The 18,291-nt window shown below is 35.2% G+C and overlaps 1 protein-coding gene across 11 annotated transcripts in view; it reads right to left on the bottom strand.

The window, feature by feature from the left end:
• Positions 1-11,860: 11,860 nt before the first annotated feature.
• Positions 11,861-18,291, bottom strand: part of VGLL3 (vestigial like family member 3) — a 61,837-nt gene continuing 55,406 nt past the window's right edge. For 4 of the 11 annotated variants that reach the window (XM_077118700.1, XM_077118698.1, XM_077118699.1 and 1 more), the window contains exon 4: positions 11,861-16,593. In XM_077118700.1, coding sequence (XP_076974815.1) covers positions 16,550-16,593 — 44 coding nt within the window. In that variant the 3' untranslated portion in view covers positions 11,861-16,549. The remainder of the gene's footprint in view (positions 16,594-18,291) is intronic. The other 7 variants (XR_013158589.1, XR_013158592.1, XR_013158587.1 and 4 more) reach the window with 7 other exon arrangements.

Here is an 18,291-nt window from a genome sequence, read left to right as displayed (position 1 = left end):
CATTCAAGGATATTAGCTCTTTCCACTCAGATGTCACCCTTTTCCTTTGTTGGGTGGTGGGTATCCAGTTAAGGGAAAGTTGAGTTGGGAAATAAAAGTTGATTTGGGGGATATCACTATGCCTTTCTCCCTTCCGTGTATAATTAAGTTACCGCTAAACATTTCAGAGTATGAACAGTTCCTAAGAGGACTCCTATTCCTCATTGTTCTGTCTCAAAAGGGCCCAAGATCAGTTCACACTATGAACATGTTCTATAGGTGTTTCGCTACCAGAATAATAGGGTAATGGGAAAGAAATAGACTAAAAATACTCAGAGAATCAAGCTAGCTGTTGGAAAGGTAGAATGTTATATTATAGAGGTTTCTTAAGCAGTTAATGAATATAAATTTACTTTATTTTTCCAAACTTTGTGCGTTTGTGGTATTCATCTACTTTTCAGAATTTGCCAGTTGTAATTTCTTCTCTCATTCTAAATAAATTTCACTTTCAAGGTAATTTAGTGTTTTGTTTATTCATTTATTTGGTTTTTGCCTGTTGATTGTTGAGGCTCTACATCCCCATTAACCTTTTGAATAATTCCTTCTTTTCCCATCTGCTTTTTCTTTTCACATTTTGTCCCTTTCCCACTTCCCGCCCCTACTTTAAAAACTATTGAATTTAGTAGGTTAAGGATTGCTCAGAGGGGAAAGAAGTACTATATTAGAGTATGCTGATTGTTCTCGGTATCCCCATGAGCTGGTGATCTCTGGGGTGACATGGAGAATTAGGAGTGCCAAGATAGCAACACCGAGACGGAGTTGCTGCAGATGTTCTAAGCAATGAGCACCTATATCAGTGTGGTAAATGTGTGTTATTTTCTTAATACTGCAAATCAGCTTGCGTTGCATATCTCCCCTGAGGAATTAAGGGATGCTCTGGGGTCTGATTATCATATGAGTCCCAGTGCTCTGGGCTGGGAACCAATGAAGAAGAATGTAAATTCTTAGCAAATTCCCTAGATAAGCAGACACCGCCAGGAGGGAGTAATAGTTTCTAATCTACAGCACCCAGGGAGGGGATGGGAGCTCATTCTGAGCCAAGGAAAGTTTTGCCCCATGACTCAAGTCTCAAAGGACTGGTTAGGAGCATTACATAGACTGACTTCTTTCTCTAATAACTTTAAATCTGTGGTCTCCAAGCGGGCATGTAAGATATTAGAATTTCTATTTATTTTTTCTTGTATTTCCAAAATTTCCATTTTTATTATGTTTTATGTTTATAAACATTATATGCATAAAACAGGTGACTATAAACTTGCTATTTGTTGAAAGTACGTGTGCTGAATCACTTTTTAGTAATGAGGTATAACCAAAAGGTTTGGAGATCATTCATCTAGAATAGCTTTGATCCAGTCATTTGAGGTCTGTCATATACTTTCCTCTAGGAGGTACAGAGATGTTGATCCAAATCTAGTCAAGAAGAAAGGTCAATTTGTGTGGAGAAAAGCAACACAGAAGGGTTGGAAAGAGGCTTTGTGATGAGGTGGGTCTTAACTGTCCCTGACAGGAAGCTGTCCAGGAACTGGACTTAGGATGTCTGGCCTCTGTGCCAAAGTGAGTCACCTCTTCTGAGGTCACCTACCCAAGGCTCCCTCCTTCCTGCTATCTAGGGCCTTTCAGTTCATTCTTAATGAGGAGAGGAAATGAAAATTTCTCAAAGGAAAATCTGAAGAGTTGGGAGGTCTCAGCTATCCTCTAGCATAGCAAAAGCTGTGACCAATTAGGGCCTTTCAGGCAGTCAGTGGTGTGGATCTTGTCACTGTGGAGAGACTATTTAAGAAACAGGGTATAGTTGGGACCTGAGTTCTTGGATCCTTGGGTTAGGAACCTGACATCTTAGGAATTGCATCTTTCTGTTCTTACTACAGTGCCTGTGCTTCTGTGGTGAGTTGCCTATGTGACAAACATTACTGGTTGCCTAACAGAATTCCAGCTTTGTTGGGTGTAGCAAATGGCGTCCTCATTGAGGATGCCATTTATCCAGCTGTCTTGAAGGGAGGGGTGAACATTTGCAGTGGCTCTGCTCAGTGAGATGTAAAGCTGAAGTCTCTGCATGCAGCTTCCTAGTGGGTATCCAGGATATTTACACATAAAATACATGATTCCAATATACCATCCTTAACACTGTGTATGGTACTCATAGAATTTAGGTTTCAAAATTTTATGCTTTTTTTCTTAAAGAAGTTCTCCCAACTTTTATAAGTTTTGGGTCTCACAAAACCTGTGTTTGCCCCTGGGTGATTAACTTTCCAAAATTCAGCATTTTGGGGAGTCAAGACCAACCTGGCACTGCTCACTTCAACAGCCAGATCTCAGCAGCATAGGAATAAGAAAGACCAATTATGAGTAACCAAAGAAGTGAAAACAAAGAAAGGCCTCCTCCTGTAGTAAACAGGTAAACATCAGAGAAATTGAATTTTTGTAACAAATCCAAGGGTTTATTATGAGGCCAGAAAACACAAATAAAAAGTTCAGAATCCTTGCAGGCCCCAAAGTAGAGCTGAAAGCAAAGAGCAGTGACTGCATTTAAGAAAATTTCCATTTCTGAGACTTGACTGTATGAATGTATGCTATCTGATAGGAGGGTAGTTTGGCCTATTTCAGACACTATGACTCTAAATTGTTGTGAAAATTTTCAAGGGGAAATTATTTATCACTCATATGTCTTCAAGACCAGGAACCCTGTTTTAGTTCCTAGGTTCCTGAAAGTAGATAACATGACATGTATTGGCTGTAATAATGGGAATTTTTTTTAGCTTGCAAGCTTATAGTTTTGAGGCTGAGAAAAATGTCCAAATCAAGGCAACATCCAGGTGATGCTTTCTTCCTGAAGACTTAGCAATCTTTGACTCCTCTGCCATGTGGCAAGGCACATAGTAGTATCTGCTGGTCTCCTTCTTCTCTACCATGTTTTGTTGTTTTTACCTTCTTTTTACTGTGGCTTTTTTCCTCACTCTGTATTCACTCTAATTATAAAAGGACTCAGAGAGAGTATTAAGATCCATACTGAATGAGGTGGATCACATTTTAACTGTAGTAGCTTTATCAGATGATACTACTTACAATGGATCCATGCCCAGAGGAATGGATTTACTTTAAGAACATGCTTTTCTATGGTAAATACAGTTTCAAACTACTACAGACATTTAGGGATTGAAATCCCTTCTTTGGTTTACTTGTATTAGTACTATTGGTATATTTTGGTGGTCCCATAGAAAACTAAATGGAGAGCAAAAATTACTGGAGACCAAATATTATAGCAGACTTGGTAACATGATTGAAAAGGCAATGTGCACACTTTTATTGTTGCAAGCCTTGTTTGATTAGCACTCACACCCATGAAAACTGACATTCTAAGAAATAGCTTATTGGATGAGCTGTCCAACACCAGTTCCAGGTATGAAAATTGGCAAGATGAAAGGTGAAAGAGAAAAAAGGCAGTTATGTAATTTTAGGCCTTCTTTTTCAATTTTAGATTTGTATGTTGCAATCAACTTTAAGAACCCTTTTACTGCCATGTTTCAAACATGGACTCAAAAAAAACATACCATCAATTGTACATTGTTCCATGATGTTTTCTAATAGGGAAAATATTTGCAGCATTCTGTTTCTCTTCCTTTTGCTCTCTTGGTAGGACTGCAATTCTTCACACCCTTTGAAGTCTACTATGACAATGTGACTTGCTCTTACCAGAAAATTTGAGTGGAAGTACCATTACTATGTGCCCAGGCAAAAGCTTTCAGAGCCAGTGCAGAGTTCACTTTGCCACCTTACCTCTGCATGGTGATAAAGGATGCTCTTCAAGATAGTAATAAAGTTATTGTTAGTCTGTTCCCTAAGAAACCACAATAGGCATAGCCCTTCCAACCCACACTGGAGTATAGGAAGAAGCAAATATATTTTTTGAAGTCGTTAAGATTTGGATTTTGTTTGTTTTTGTAGCTGCAGCTTAATCTAGCCTATGGTGACTGGGACAATGTTCAATACTATGCCTTCAAAATCATTAGAAAAACTTCAAAATTTATATAATTTGTCCTGTTACACACAGATTAAGTTTTGGGTGGAAGGGAGATTTTTCCTATCCTATTTTCATGAGGTTTGAAGAAAGAGAAAAATGGGGAAAAATTGCTTCCCTTTACCACAAATCCATGATAAGCTGATTTCTGATGCAGAAATTGGACTTGATTTTTCAGTTACCCATCATCATATCTGAATCATGTCATTAGCTGACCAATAATTTAGTTCAGAGGGCACAGCTAGTTTGTGACATAAGCAGTTTAGAAATCAATCATCCAATCATCCATAGTAGGGTCTTTATGCTCTTTCCTTACAGTGTTTTATATGAATGTGAGCAAACAAATTCTTTAGAAGACTGAGAGGCAGCTTGGCATAGAAGAAGGGACATGAGCTTTGAAATTACAGACTAACCATTCTGAGCTGATTCTGCTTTGGACAAGTTACTTAAACTTCTGCAACTCAGTTGTCTTATCTGTAATGTGGGAATAAGAAACCCCACCTTGAGAAATTGTACTGGGATTTGAGGAGGTAAATTTTGTAAAATACCTGGTTACAGAGGCCTAATAATTGGGGCCATTATAAACTGATACATGAAATTCTAAGTTTTCTAGGAAGTCTATCACTTGACAGGCATCTATCTGTACATTTTCTCCTTAGATCCACATAATCCTATAATGTCAATGTCACCATCTCTTTTTTACCAATGAGGAAAGGTAATTTTGCCCCATCAAATGGCTGGCAAGTGAGGGATAAAATTAAAGCAAATCTTTCTTGCATACCTCTTAGCTTTCTGATAGAGATGCCACAAGTGGATTTCTTTCACCAGTTAATATAATCGTGTGGTTTTAAATTATTTATTCCATCACCTTCAGCACTGCTTTAATATTTTGATACTTCAAATATTAACTTTTTAATATATATTTTTAAAAATCAAAGTCAAAATCTAATTTAAAATTTTTTAGCCAATGAAACAAGTGCCTGTCACTTAAAGATATTAGGGAGTTGACATTTTCAGATGGAAAATAAGACGTCAACACAAAGAAGTTAGAATTCTTTGAACCCATTATTGACTCTTTTAGCGAGATTTGAGGTTAACCTGTGGAGGAAAATAACCATAATCCTTCAGACAAGAAAAAAATATGTTGAATGATCTGATTCTGTATCCCCAAGTTGCAAATAATGGTCTATAATTTCAAAGTCTGTCATGACTCTATTTGTCTTACCAAATCCACATTATTCTATTTGGCTTACCAAATCCCCAAAGTATCCTCCTCATTTTAATTCCTCCTTCTGCCATTTTATTCCAGCTGTCTAAGAAATTATTAAGAATATGCTCACAGCAAATACATTCAGATGTGATAATAGCATCAACTCCGCAGAACAGTACAGTGTTCTGAGATTCTTTTATGGATTGGACCTGGGTTTGAATGCTGGCTCTGTTACTTATAGCTGAGTACATTTGGGCAAATACTTAACAGCTGAGATATCCCCCATACCCCTAATTACTAAAAATTAAGATTAATAAAAATAAAAACAGTAGTATTTCATGATAAATGATTTATATACTTTATTTAATCCCCATAACCACTCTACAGAGTAGATACTTTAAAGATTTTCATCTTTACACAGAGTAAATAAAAATTTAAAGAGGTTAAATAAATTGCCCAAGGATTTGCATCTTTTAAGTAACATCACTAAAATTCAAATCCCCATTTTTAAAAAATACACTAATAGCCTCCCAAATAATGTGCTCTACATATTTGTATTTGTGAGAATTACCCAGGATATATTCATGTAATGCATATGGTATATAGAGGACTTTTAATAATGAGGTCAAATCTTTTTGTATCTGTCTAATGCTTTTATTTTTTCTGCAGTTAACATTTTTTAGTTTATTTGATCTTTAAAACAAACCTCATCTGACAGATAAGGAAACAGGTAATGTGGAACTAAATGAAATGAGCAAATTACAAGCATAATGGGTCCTAGGGGCTTCTCTTTTCACATTTGCAAGCTTCTCTCACATCAAGTTTTAAAATTTGTCAAAATCCTGTAGATAGGAATATAATTTTAACTTCCTTTGGGTCCTCCCTTCATTACTGGCTCTGAACAGAAGGGCATACGCTTATTTCCATAACTAGCTGAGTGCTTTAACATTATAGAACCTGATAACACATAACTTGAAATGACTGTTCTGTGCTCTTTGGGATCATCATGGCGGGAAAGCTACACTCAACAGGACTTTCCCACCCCCTGCAATGACAAGCCTTAATGGAATCTGGCCTGCGGATTGTCTGGGCCGTGTGCGAGGCTGGTGTCAGATCAAGTCCAAGCAAGTTCCCCGAAGCTCAGTCTTTACAACATCGTGTAGCTCAGAAACATTCCTTCAAAGCACCACCCACCTTTTCCAGTGGGAATCTACCGAAATGATTTTCTTGGAATCAGCTTGCAAGTGGGGGGAAGGGTGTTAAGTACGTGCTCTTGCAAAAAGAGACTGCGGAGGGGTAAGTGGGTGGAGACAAGGGGGAGAAGAAAAATGACAAGCAAAGATGGGAAAAATAACCACCACTGCCACCAAAATATTCTGCTCATGGATGAGAGAGTACACCCTACAGCTGTTAGCACTGTTCAGCATATTTTGCATATTTACATATACCAAGTATTTCCAAACAGCCTTGTGTTTGTTTTAAAATCCACACGGAGATGTCTGGTAAAGCTGTCACTGTAGAAAGCTGTTTTCTTGGGGACGTTTGCAAAACTGTTTTTTAAATTTTGTCTATACATCACAAACTGAGCAGAAGAGTCCCTGTCATTGACTGTATAATAGTGAATTCTGGACTAGTCCATCCACTCATCAAACAACATTGAGAACAAAATAACTGTATTCCAGAGTAAAGAAGGTACCTGGTTCGTTGAAACTTATCCTTTTTGTTAAGTTTTGGTTCAACACGAAAAAGCAACACAGAACACACCACCCAGTGATTCTTGGTTAATCCTGAAGCCAGTTAGGTGTGATTTTCTTAATTGCCATTAACTCTAATCTTTGATTTAGAATTACTTCCTTGTAAGAAAAATGATCATGCTGGAAAGATTTCTCATGTAGCCATTTTCTTCTGGAAACATGAAATTCCGCAAAACCACAGATGGTTCATTTGAAAAAGATTAGGGGAGCTTCCAACAGAAGGAATGGAGTGGTTTAAAGCTATATTTTCCCTTTAGCAAGATCCACAAGAAAAGGATAGAGTGTCATGCTTAAAGGGGAACAGATTTTGTATTTTTTGGCAAGATATTAAAACCTCTGTTGCTATATTTGGCTCTTTGCAAATAGTCTCTAGTACAAGCGCAAAGTAAAGATCGATGCGGGTGCACTTCATTCAGTCACAGCCAAACTTGGTAAGGAAAATAAAACAGTCGTGATTGAGTGTTGTTTCTAACATCATCTTGCAGCATGTTTATTGATCCGCAGCATTCCTGAGCATGGATACCTACTTTACACATTAAATGTATCAAGACGTTTTTGTTTTTCCATAACATTTTTTCCACTGCTTAACTAATAGCAGATGTAATGATTTAATCTGGACAAAAGTGTAAAGCTTCACTACATTTATGAGGTCTTCTATAGATATTTAAGTCAAATGTTTATAGAGGTCAAATAAGATGCTTGAAGACTTAAGACATCACAGGATGGGCATATGTTCCCAAAAAAGGAAATCAAACAATTAAATGGTAGTTGGTTGTCCCCAGAGAAAACACACTTCAGCTAGGAGGAATCCGCACCAGATGTCCTGCTCTCCGCCTCCTGAATATCTGTCTTACATAAATATCGCATAACCCTTTGGATTCCGAGGCACCATGATAACCATGTGGAATGTCTGAAATGGTGACAGAGATTTCCTTCAAGTGCAATCCTTTAAATGAATGAAGATCAACCTCACACTACTGCCTATCATGTCTTGCTAGTTTCAGGGAAATAGTGAATTCTCCCAGATTGCAAAGTTGATAAATGATTGAAGTATAAATGCTAATAGTGGTAGGTAAAACAATGGTCCCCTAAATATGTCTGCATCATAGACCCTGGAACTGGGTTACCTCTTGTGGCAAAAGGGACTTGGTGTGTGTGATTGAGGATCACTTAAGATAGTGTCCTCCATAATCCAGGTGAAACCAACACAAGGGTCCTTAAAAATGGAAGAACAGGTCAGAATGATGGAATGTGAGGAAAAGCCAACCAGTCATTGTTGACTTTGAAGACTGAACGGAGCCATAAGCAAGCTATGTGGAGGCCTCTAGAAGATGGAAAAGGCAAGGAAACAGATTCTTCCCTAGAGCAGTAGGAAGGAATGCAGCTGACATTTTGATTTTAGCCCATTGGGACCCATATTGACTTACAGAACTGTAATATAATAAATTTGTGCTGTATTAAGTCATTAAGTTTTTGGTAATTTTTTACAAAAGCCACAGAAAAGGCGGGCTATGGTGGCTCAACAAAGTTCTCGCTTGCCATGCCGGAGATCTGGGTTCGATTTTCAGTGCCTACCCATGCAAAAAACAAACAAACAAACAAAAGACATAGAAAACCACTACAATAGTGTAATCTAAGATGGAAGACAATTTAGAAACCTGTGCCAACTTATTTCATCTGCAATGTTGGAGGTTCTAGTTGTTTAAATACTGATTCCCAAGCTTTTGTTCTAGCACATGAAAAATTAATTTCATATTCGAGCTGCCAAGCTCTTTCTGTATAACCTGGTCTTTCCCTGGAACTTTGGGTATCTGTGTGACCCCTGAAACTCTGAGTTAGAGTTCTGAAGCTCTAAAGTCAGTATTACACCATAGATAAACTGTTAAGGAAGCTGGAAAGAGATCAGATTTCAATTCAAGGTAAAAATGAAGCTGATCTGGTTAGGACTAAACAGGGTAAAGGATGAAACTGACTATATTTTAAAACTTCAACTTCTGTGTGAGACCAAAGGAAGAGATGTTTATTTGGTGCAAAACTTAAATTTTCTGTAACACACTAGCTAATTTAACCTGTCTGGTCAGTTTATTCAAACAACTTCACTACATGGAAACTTTAATAGAGAATGAGACCTTGTTATTTTAACAGTTTGATGTAATTCCCCAATACATCCCAGAATTATTTAGCCATAAAATAAGAAAGTATTTGCAAAGTCCCCTTGAGGGACTGGGGAATAATTTGGAAATATTAAACTTCCTCACCGGGGGAATTCTTGATATTCTTGCAAGCATTAGGGACTACCAATTTAATAAGCCAAGCCCTTGATCTTGGGGCTTGTCTTTATGAAACTTATTCCTGCAAAGGAGAAGCTAACCTACTTATAACTATGCCTAAATGCCACCCGAAAGAACGTCTTTTGTTGCTCAAAAGTGGCCTCTCTCTAAGCCAACTCTACAAATAAACTTAATACTCTCCCCTCTACATAGGACATGACTTCCAGGGGCTTAATTCTCCCTGGTAATGTGGGACATGACTCCCAGGGATAAGCCTTACACTGACATCCTGGGATTAAGAAAAACTTCTTTACCAAAAGAGGGTTAGAGAACTGAAACAAAAAAATAAATAAAGTTTCAGTGGCTAAGAGATTTCAAACAGAGTCAAGAGGTTATTCTGGAAGGTATTCTTATGCATTATATAAGCATTTCTTTTTAGTTTCTAGGGTATTTGAATATCTAGAAGGAAATGCCTAAAACTGTTGAACTGCAATCCAGTAGCCTGGATTCTTGATGATGAGTGTATAACTATATGGCTTTTATGGAGTGACCATGTGATTGTGAAAACCGACTGACACTCCCTTTATCCAGTGTGTGGGCAGGTGAGTAAGAAATAAAGACAGAAAAATAAATAAATAGGTAACAGAAGGGAATAAGAGGTATGGGGTATTTTGGGTGTTCTTTTTATTTTTATTTTTTGGAGTAAAATGTTCTAAAATTGATTGTGGCAATGAATGTACAACTATATTATGATACTGTGAAGAAAATAATTTCTAAAAAATAGGAGATCAGTGTAGGAAAATTCTAGCTTCCTTCATAATATAAGGTCTTGGAATGCCCCTTTGTAGTGCACTTCTTCTTGACTGCTGACTAACTATGGTAAAGTTTTTTTTCTTTTTTTGTGGTATTTTCTTTTTCTCCAGTGCTTAAACTGCAAGTCAAAGTACTAACAAAGGTAAAAACAGAATAACAAAATGTGCTTCTCACAAGGAATCAGCTGATAACCTTAGAAGCTATGTGTATAAAAAGTCTCCAGGTTCTTGCTGTTATTTAATTGATATAGCCCATTTCACTTGTTCTTCTACTGCAGCATTTATTCTATTCCTCACTCTAACATATAAATTCATTGGCTCAAGGAATTTACCCTATTAAAAAAATAAACAACTTAAAACGGAGTAATTTCCAAGAACATTTACAAATTCCTTAGTTGAATAAGAAAGAAACGAGAACTTTCATTAATCATCAAGAACTGTAAGCCAAACCAAAATGCCACATTAAAATATAAACATTAGATTCACATTAAATTATTTATTGAACAAATTGAAGATAATGACATGTTTTTTATTACAATGGCCTTCATTATCTTTTATTATTGACACATAGTTATGTGATCTGCATTCAAAGATAGAAATGAGAAAAAGTCGCTTCAACTACTATCCCTCCCCCCCACACACACCAAAGGGGTAGAAAAAGAAAAAAGGTTGTATACTTAGCTTGCAAAGCCAAAAGTTTATGTTTATATATTTTTTTGTAAATTTGGATGACAACATAGTAAGATTAGTTCATTTCTCTTCCTGGAAATGTAAAATTAAGCTAGCATAAAATTGCTAAGGAACTAACAAATCATGGAATTACATTGCATTAAAATGCTGCAAGGTAATATTTCTATTATTAAATCTCAGTTTACTTAATCAAGTGACAAATATAAAATTTACCATACTGCATTTTTATGAAAACATTTCACCTGATCCAGATTTATACAATGAAAAAACTTGAATATATATTTTCCCCTTCATTATGTGCATTTTAAAATAATACAAAGAATTCAAACAAAAACCCTTCCATATATTGTATATCCTGAAAAACATATGGAATAGTAATTTTAAATCAGATATAATATTCGAGATCATACATATCCTAAGAACTTGGATCAAATGTGTATATAATCACTATTAACTGTTGCCCTAACCTGTACATCATACAAAAGAAAAATGTACATCTCTATTAGTATAAAGAGACATCATTTAAAAAGTTCACATCTTATGCATATACCATAAAAGATAATTGAAGTATCTTGTATCTAAAAGAGATATTTTTAAGTCAAGATTTAGTAGTCCAGAAGTTGTTAACAAGAAAGGTAATTGATGATGACCTGCCCATTCCTAGAAGATGCCATTACTTTACCTACACAACACAATTCATAAATTAAACTTAAATCTATTAGTGTTTCTCAGAACTTAAAAAGGAAACGCAGGTAAAATTGTTGTAGCAAATTAATGTGACAGCATTTTCAGGAGAACACTAGTTTGATAAAGTATTTGAAATTAAAATATATATTTCGGACAAGAAAGAATGGATAATAAAAGAAACAAGAAAATAGAGATATGTTGTAAACAATGACTATTTCTATAGGTTGGAAAAGTGTTTAAGGTAAAATTCCCAAAGAGTGCTAAAAGAAAAAAAAAAAAAAAACTAGTGAAAAATTCAAAAGTGTAATTGTTCATTTTGAACCTACTGAAACTGACGTTTCTTTTAAGACTCTGCTCCCATGCCCCAAGCAGCCAGAACAATCCAACTTTTGTGTGGTTTATTAAGTTTTTTTCCTGTAATCTTCCACATACATATTCTTTTTGACTAAAACTTCAATCTGATTTTTCTGAAACCACTTTAACAATAATTTCAAAGCATTATTAAGCACTTTTAAATGGTCTTAGGCAATGTTTTCAGTATATAAATTCTAAATTCCCTCTTGAACAAGCCTTTACTTTTCTGAAAGGCGTGACTGTCCTTTACCCTGCAGAGAAGAAAAAAAGAGAGTTATTAGAGTATATTAGAGTATATTGAATTGTACATTGCACTGTAGATTAAAATTGGCTAGCTGATTTCAGTCTTCATCTTGTATATTTTCTGCTGTCCTTCCATCTGCTACAAAGGTGATCAATCACAGGATTTCTAACTGCCATCAATACCCATTTGAAACTGCAGTGGTTCCAGTGAACTCTCTCCATCTTCAATAACTGACACCGTGTCAACATCTGCTTCTAATAAAGTTGTTTCTTTTTTCCACAAGTAGAGTAAATCTGCTGACTGAGATTGTAAAGGGTTTTTACTTTTTCCCCTCCCCCTTTTCATAAGGAGGATTTTTTTTTTCCACCATATTTTGCAACTTTTCCTCCAAGGCAAGTAAAAAATTGGATAACTTCAAAAGCAATGTTTTTATTCTAGGTGGTAAGGAAGCCCAGAATATAACTGGAAAATATAAACTTAGATGCTTTAATGAAATGCTTGCTTTAATTTTAGAGACGACAATACATAGGATGTTGGGTAAATAAAACTTTGGAATATGTAAAAATAATTTAGAATTGGACCTACAGACTCCAAAGATTAATTTAGTTTCCTTCATAAATGGCACACTGAACAAATCAGAGGCAAATTTAAAAACTTTACATTTTATTTCCTATCTAGTATTTAGCAAAGATGCTCTTTAAATGTTTTATGGAAAAGCACAGCCATATATATATGATTGATGTCAAAATCGGGTATGGAAAGAGAAAAGAAGAGACATTTAGGAACTCAAGCTTATGATCTATTCACTCAATTGATAGAGTTGTGATAACTGTAATTTATTAAATATCTATTGTTAGGCGATATTATATATATAATTTATAACCTCCACAGCTTACCAATTAGGTATCATACCACTTTACAGTTGAGAAGAAATGAATTCTTCTCAATTCAGAGAATTCAGAGAATGGCCTGATATCCAAGCCAATGCACTTTTCCATGAATCCATTCTGCTTTTCTATTCATCCCTTCATCTGAAAAGACTCTAACATACATATATTTCTTTTCCACTACTTAATGCTACTGCCCCAATGCCTTAATTCAACAAATACCAAGAAGCAAAGGGATACTCAATAAGGAACAAGATGCAGTTTCTTGAAATATAGTTTCTGATGGCCACTTTAAATTACAAAACTGACATTACGATTATAAACTCAAAAGCTAGAGCCTGTCATATATTCTGCAGGTCTTAGAACAGAAATAGGCAGGTACCATTTGCACAATGAATAACGAGCTCTTCATGGGGCTCTTATGCCAGGACCAAGAATTGTTTTAAAATCTTTTTTATAAAATATAAGAAATAAATTTCCCAAATATTCATAATCCATTAGTAATTAATTTGTGAATGTTAGAGCAATCCTAGCCATTTTTGTTTAAATAATAATGAAAATAATTTTAAGAAGAAAGAGAAAGGAGAAAAATTAAAGAGGTAAAGTTGGGGGGAGATGATTGAGAAAGGAGAAAAATTAAAGAGGTAAAGTTGGGGGGGGGGGATGATTTACCTTAAGAAGATACATTGACTTTTAAAACTTGTAAAGGCTCTTTGTAGATAAACGGTGAGGATCAAATAACTTATTAAGATCCTAACTTGCTAACACCATGTTGTGCCTTAGCAGGTGATAGTTTAGTGGTGGAAGCATGGATTAGATTTAGAATGAATGAGATGCTTTTCCAGTTTGTAGGTCACAGATTTTTAGAAAGCATGAATAAAGTCTAATTTACTAAACAGTCGATGACAGAGTGATTCTAATTGAACTTGTGGAAGGAAGTGGTAGGCCTCAATCAAGCAATTTAGAAACCAGAAAATTCAACAGCAGCATTTTGATGTGAGAAAATCTGACCTGGAAAGTAATATTATGTTCAACTTTAAATTCAGAATATTGCATTAAATTACAACTCATTCTCTGGTATGACTTATGACAATAATAATAACATGGCTATAGCAAGTGGGTGCCAGAACACTTATAGAGACATGTGTTCATTCTCATTTTCCTTCTATTTAGATTTTCAACTACTTCTTGGGTTACAGCATACCAAAAATACCTGGGTGTGTTCTTGAGGGGAGAGCTCACCTACTGTATACATCAAAATTCAGGTCCCAACTTTTCCTGGGCCCAAAGAGCCAAGAAATGTATTATCTAGTAGTTCTCAGGAGTGACACAGAGTACACACTAAATTCTAGATGAAGTTAGCCAGTTTTCTGCTCTCTCCAATTCACTTCAGTGGGGAATAAGGAAAGGAGCAGAGTTAATACTTTTCTTTACTTGGGAAAAGCCAATTGAATAATTTGAATGAATATGAGTAAAACACCGTTTTAAGAGAAATAGCAAAGAAGGTTAACAGGATCCAAGGGAAGAGGAGGCAAATAAGTAAATATCAGTGAGTTATCTAACGAGATCTGCTGATTATTTGTCTTTTAAAACTGAGGAGGACTCAAGACAAAGGCAGTTTTATAGATTCATTCAATTCTGTGCATCACATGTTTGGGCAAGTTATAAACAACACAATTTATGGTTTTGTTTAAACAATCAAAATGTAGATAATTTAATCAAGTTAGAAATGTGAGTTTCTATTATTAGTAAGTGGAAGATACCTTAGATTTGGACTCCACATTAGGTAAAAAATGTGAGTATTGTGTTGAGGAGAGTCTGGTTAAAAAGAAGCTGTGCATGGAGAGATGAGAACATAATGAGAGAATACATATTTAAAACGCAGGATGCACTAAGAAAGAAAATAGTAAAACCTAGCCGAGGGAAATTTTTGAAAACTATCTGTAAAACTCTACCTAGCTAAGCATGCTGCATTATTATGTTCTAAATTTCCACACTCACATAAATACAATTCAAGATGGAAAGTGAATGTTATTATTTCATGTGGGTGAGGAGGTCAGTCAGGGCATATTTGAGAAACATTTTTATCAAACTAAAACTTCTATATAATACTAATTTTTTTTATGATAAGCCACCTCTACGAGCAGTTGACAGGAATTTGCATTTAAAGCTTTGAAAATACCAATAACTGACTGCTATTTTCATTTCTAATTTTTTCCTAGCAGGGTCTTAATAATAATTTAAACTTTACCTTATTTAGATCCTGAGGGACATGTCAAGAATATTCTCAAATTCTTACTTTAAACTATTTCTCATAATTGTGGCATAACCAATTTGAATGTCATTTTCCCAAAAAAAAAAAAATCTTAAAAAGAATTAAATCAACTAAACCAGATTTAAGCCAAGAAATAAAGAATTGCAAAGTCCTGTGTTTAGCATAGTACATATAGATGTATTATTTTTCAGTTTACAATTGTGAATAATGTTATCAGAAAAAGTCATTTAGGTTTTTGTAAAGTGTAGAGTACCTTGCCATATATTATCCCTTCACACTCTTTCCAGGAAAAAAAAAATCTGCTTAAAAGAATGTCTTTTATAATTGCCATGAACAGATAATTTGAAACAAGGAAAACAAGTCACTGGAATTCACAGGTAGCATGGTTAAATGAATTTTTTCCAGTAGTTGTATATAAACTCCGGTTCCATTAATCAAAGTTGGATGTACCAGAAAGAGAAGTATTATAATCTACGCAACTCTCTATCTGATTGAAAGTTTATGCAAACTTTCTTAGTCAACCTCCAAGTACTTTTTGGGAGAAATCAAACTAATGAGATATCCTTCTTTTAGCATATCCATTTAAACAGAAACTTGTTTTTCAAGCTACACAAAGCTAAGTGAGCTAGCATGGAATTAAACTTTCACTGAGCTTTAAAGTAAAAACAATACTGTGATGGCTTGGCAATGGTGCTACTTTAGCAAATAGGAAAAAATATCAAACACTTGAGGTAACCAAGAAAGCACAGAGCATATCATGGACATCTTAAAGAAAAGTATTTTAAACATTTTTGCCAGTGCTTCTCTGAGAGCAAGTTCTTTAAACAGAACTTAACAATTTTTACAATATTAAAAAAAATACATCCCTCAAAAATAGCCCATCAATGTGAAATCAAACTTTCTGTATTTCTACAAAAATAGATGCACATAGAGCTACAAAATTGTATTTCTCAAAGAATGCAAATTTTCATTTGTGGTTTTTCTTTTTCTGATAATGTGGTTGGTTCAAAAACAAAATCACATGAAACAAATCTGAAACCGTCTAGTGAAAAAAGCAAGGGGAAAAAAAAAAGAGTTGCACACTTGGCAAAGGCTCAGATGAAGGGAGAAACAAACAAAAAATGCTTTTCTTCAATTTTTAGGATCCATTCTGCTTTATCAAGAAAAGAATCAAAACCAGAGTCAAACAGCTAACACTTTCTCTTCTCTTTCCATGTCTCTTTTGTCCCATTGCAGAATGGAAAATCCTGGCAGCATCTTTTCCCAGCGGGCCCTTGGATCCATGCTGCAACCTGACTTGATACTGTATGTTTCAGTACCAAGGTGATTCCTTGCCCTTGTCCTGATGCTGTAGACCTAGAAAAGATGATAATGGGAAAAACAAAAGCCATTAATGTTTGTAGCACTAAAAAGTGGGTATAACCAACAATGCACTGGAAATAGAAATCAAAACGACAGGCCAGGTAATTGTGAGATATGACCTAAAGACGTCTTGGCCTCATTCTATGCTTGAGGTCACAACTTTCAAAAAGGCAATAGATGCAGCAGATAACTAAATCTGAAGATTAAAGCAGTACTGGATTCCTACTAGCACTTGAGTATAGCACATACTATACAAATTTTTTGCTGTTTATTAATTTCTTGGAATACAATTGAATAGTAAAATAAAATACTATAAAGTTGAATTTTTTTTGTTCTTTGTGAATTCAAAAAGAGCGAAAATTTGGGTGGGGAGGACACATTACCATTCTTTGGGGGGCAGTCAAACAATGCTCCAATTAATCTCTCACCAACCCATGAAAATTATTTTTCTGGACTAAAATGCCAAAAAATTATTCTTTTTTTATTTTGAACTTTTTTTCCTGTGTGACTGCTACAAATTAAGATGAGTAATTAGACATGGCTAAAACCAATTTAGAGCTATCAGTAAAATTGATATAGTTGGTTTATAGCTCATAGCGCAAACCTATTTTCTATGTATTTAGTTATTTTTATCTCACCATCTTCCAGAAAGAATTTAAGAGAGCATACAAAAGTCCATACTACATAAGTAAATAAAAGCTGCTTTTTTAAAGCGACAAAAGGGAAATAATTTGAACATGTATTAATTTCAACTCAAAGCTAAAATTAGTAGGAAAATTTTTATTAGTGAGGAAACGTAGAAAATGTAACTCTGATCTGGATCTAATACAGTTAATAAAACTAATTTCTGACAGGGCAACAGGCACTCACACACACATGAAATCGCTTTCTCTGGGTTCCTTTTCTTTTGTACGGAGGCATACTTGCTTGGTAGAGCACAGGCTTAGAGTAATGGTTGCCTTTTCAGTTGTTTAGAACCAAAGACCAAATCACAAAGCGAAGCCCTTTAAGAAAGTGGGCAGAAATGCAACACGATGGCTGTTGTGTGTTTGCTATGATCTCAGGCTGTCTTCCTGATGCTTGATCGAAAACTGCTGTAAACCAGGGCTGGATGCCCAAAGTTGAATACTTAAATGAGCCAGTATGATTTTAAATTTTGTTACCAAAAAAAAAAAAAAAAAAAAAGTGCTGCAGTGAATACATTTCTTGTTTCTTCTGTTCTCACTTAAAGAATTTTATAAAACAATGGGTGCCAAGCAAAAATATATACAACTATATTTCTACTATATACAACTATATGGTAGAACTGGCAATTTACTAAATAGATTAATTAAAGGAGAGAGAACAAAATAAGAGATGAGGAAGCGTCTACAAGTCACGTCTACATACTATAACATTAGTGCACTGAGAAAAGAATAGCTCTTCCTGAATGCGAAAAGACTGATTGCATCTTTACTTTGTTTTTCCCATGTTCTAGAATTTTGTTTAGGTGCAGAGTCAACTTTCCTTTCTCATTTCAACAGAGGAGAAGGAAGACTACAAAGAAGATGAGGAAGAAGAGGAGGAGGGGAAGGAAGAAAAATTAAAAGAATCTGGGATGTATAAATTATTCAGTCTGTTTGCTTTATTCATTTTCAAATAATATTGTGGTTAGAAAAGTTTGCAACCTGACAGTCGCTATTGGATGACTCT

The sequence above is a fragment of the Tamandua tetradactyla genome, chromosome 10, assembly GCF_023851605.1.
Source record: "Tamandua tetradactyla isolate mTamTet1 chromosome 10, mTamTet1.pri, whole genome shotgun sequence".
Lineage (NCBI taxonomy): Eukaryota > Metazoa > Chordata > Mammalia > Pilosa > Myrmecophagidae > Tamandua > Tamandua tetradactyla.
Note: the sequence above shows the minus strand (reverse complement) of the source record. Positions and strands in the feature narration are given on the sequence as shown.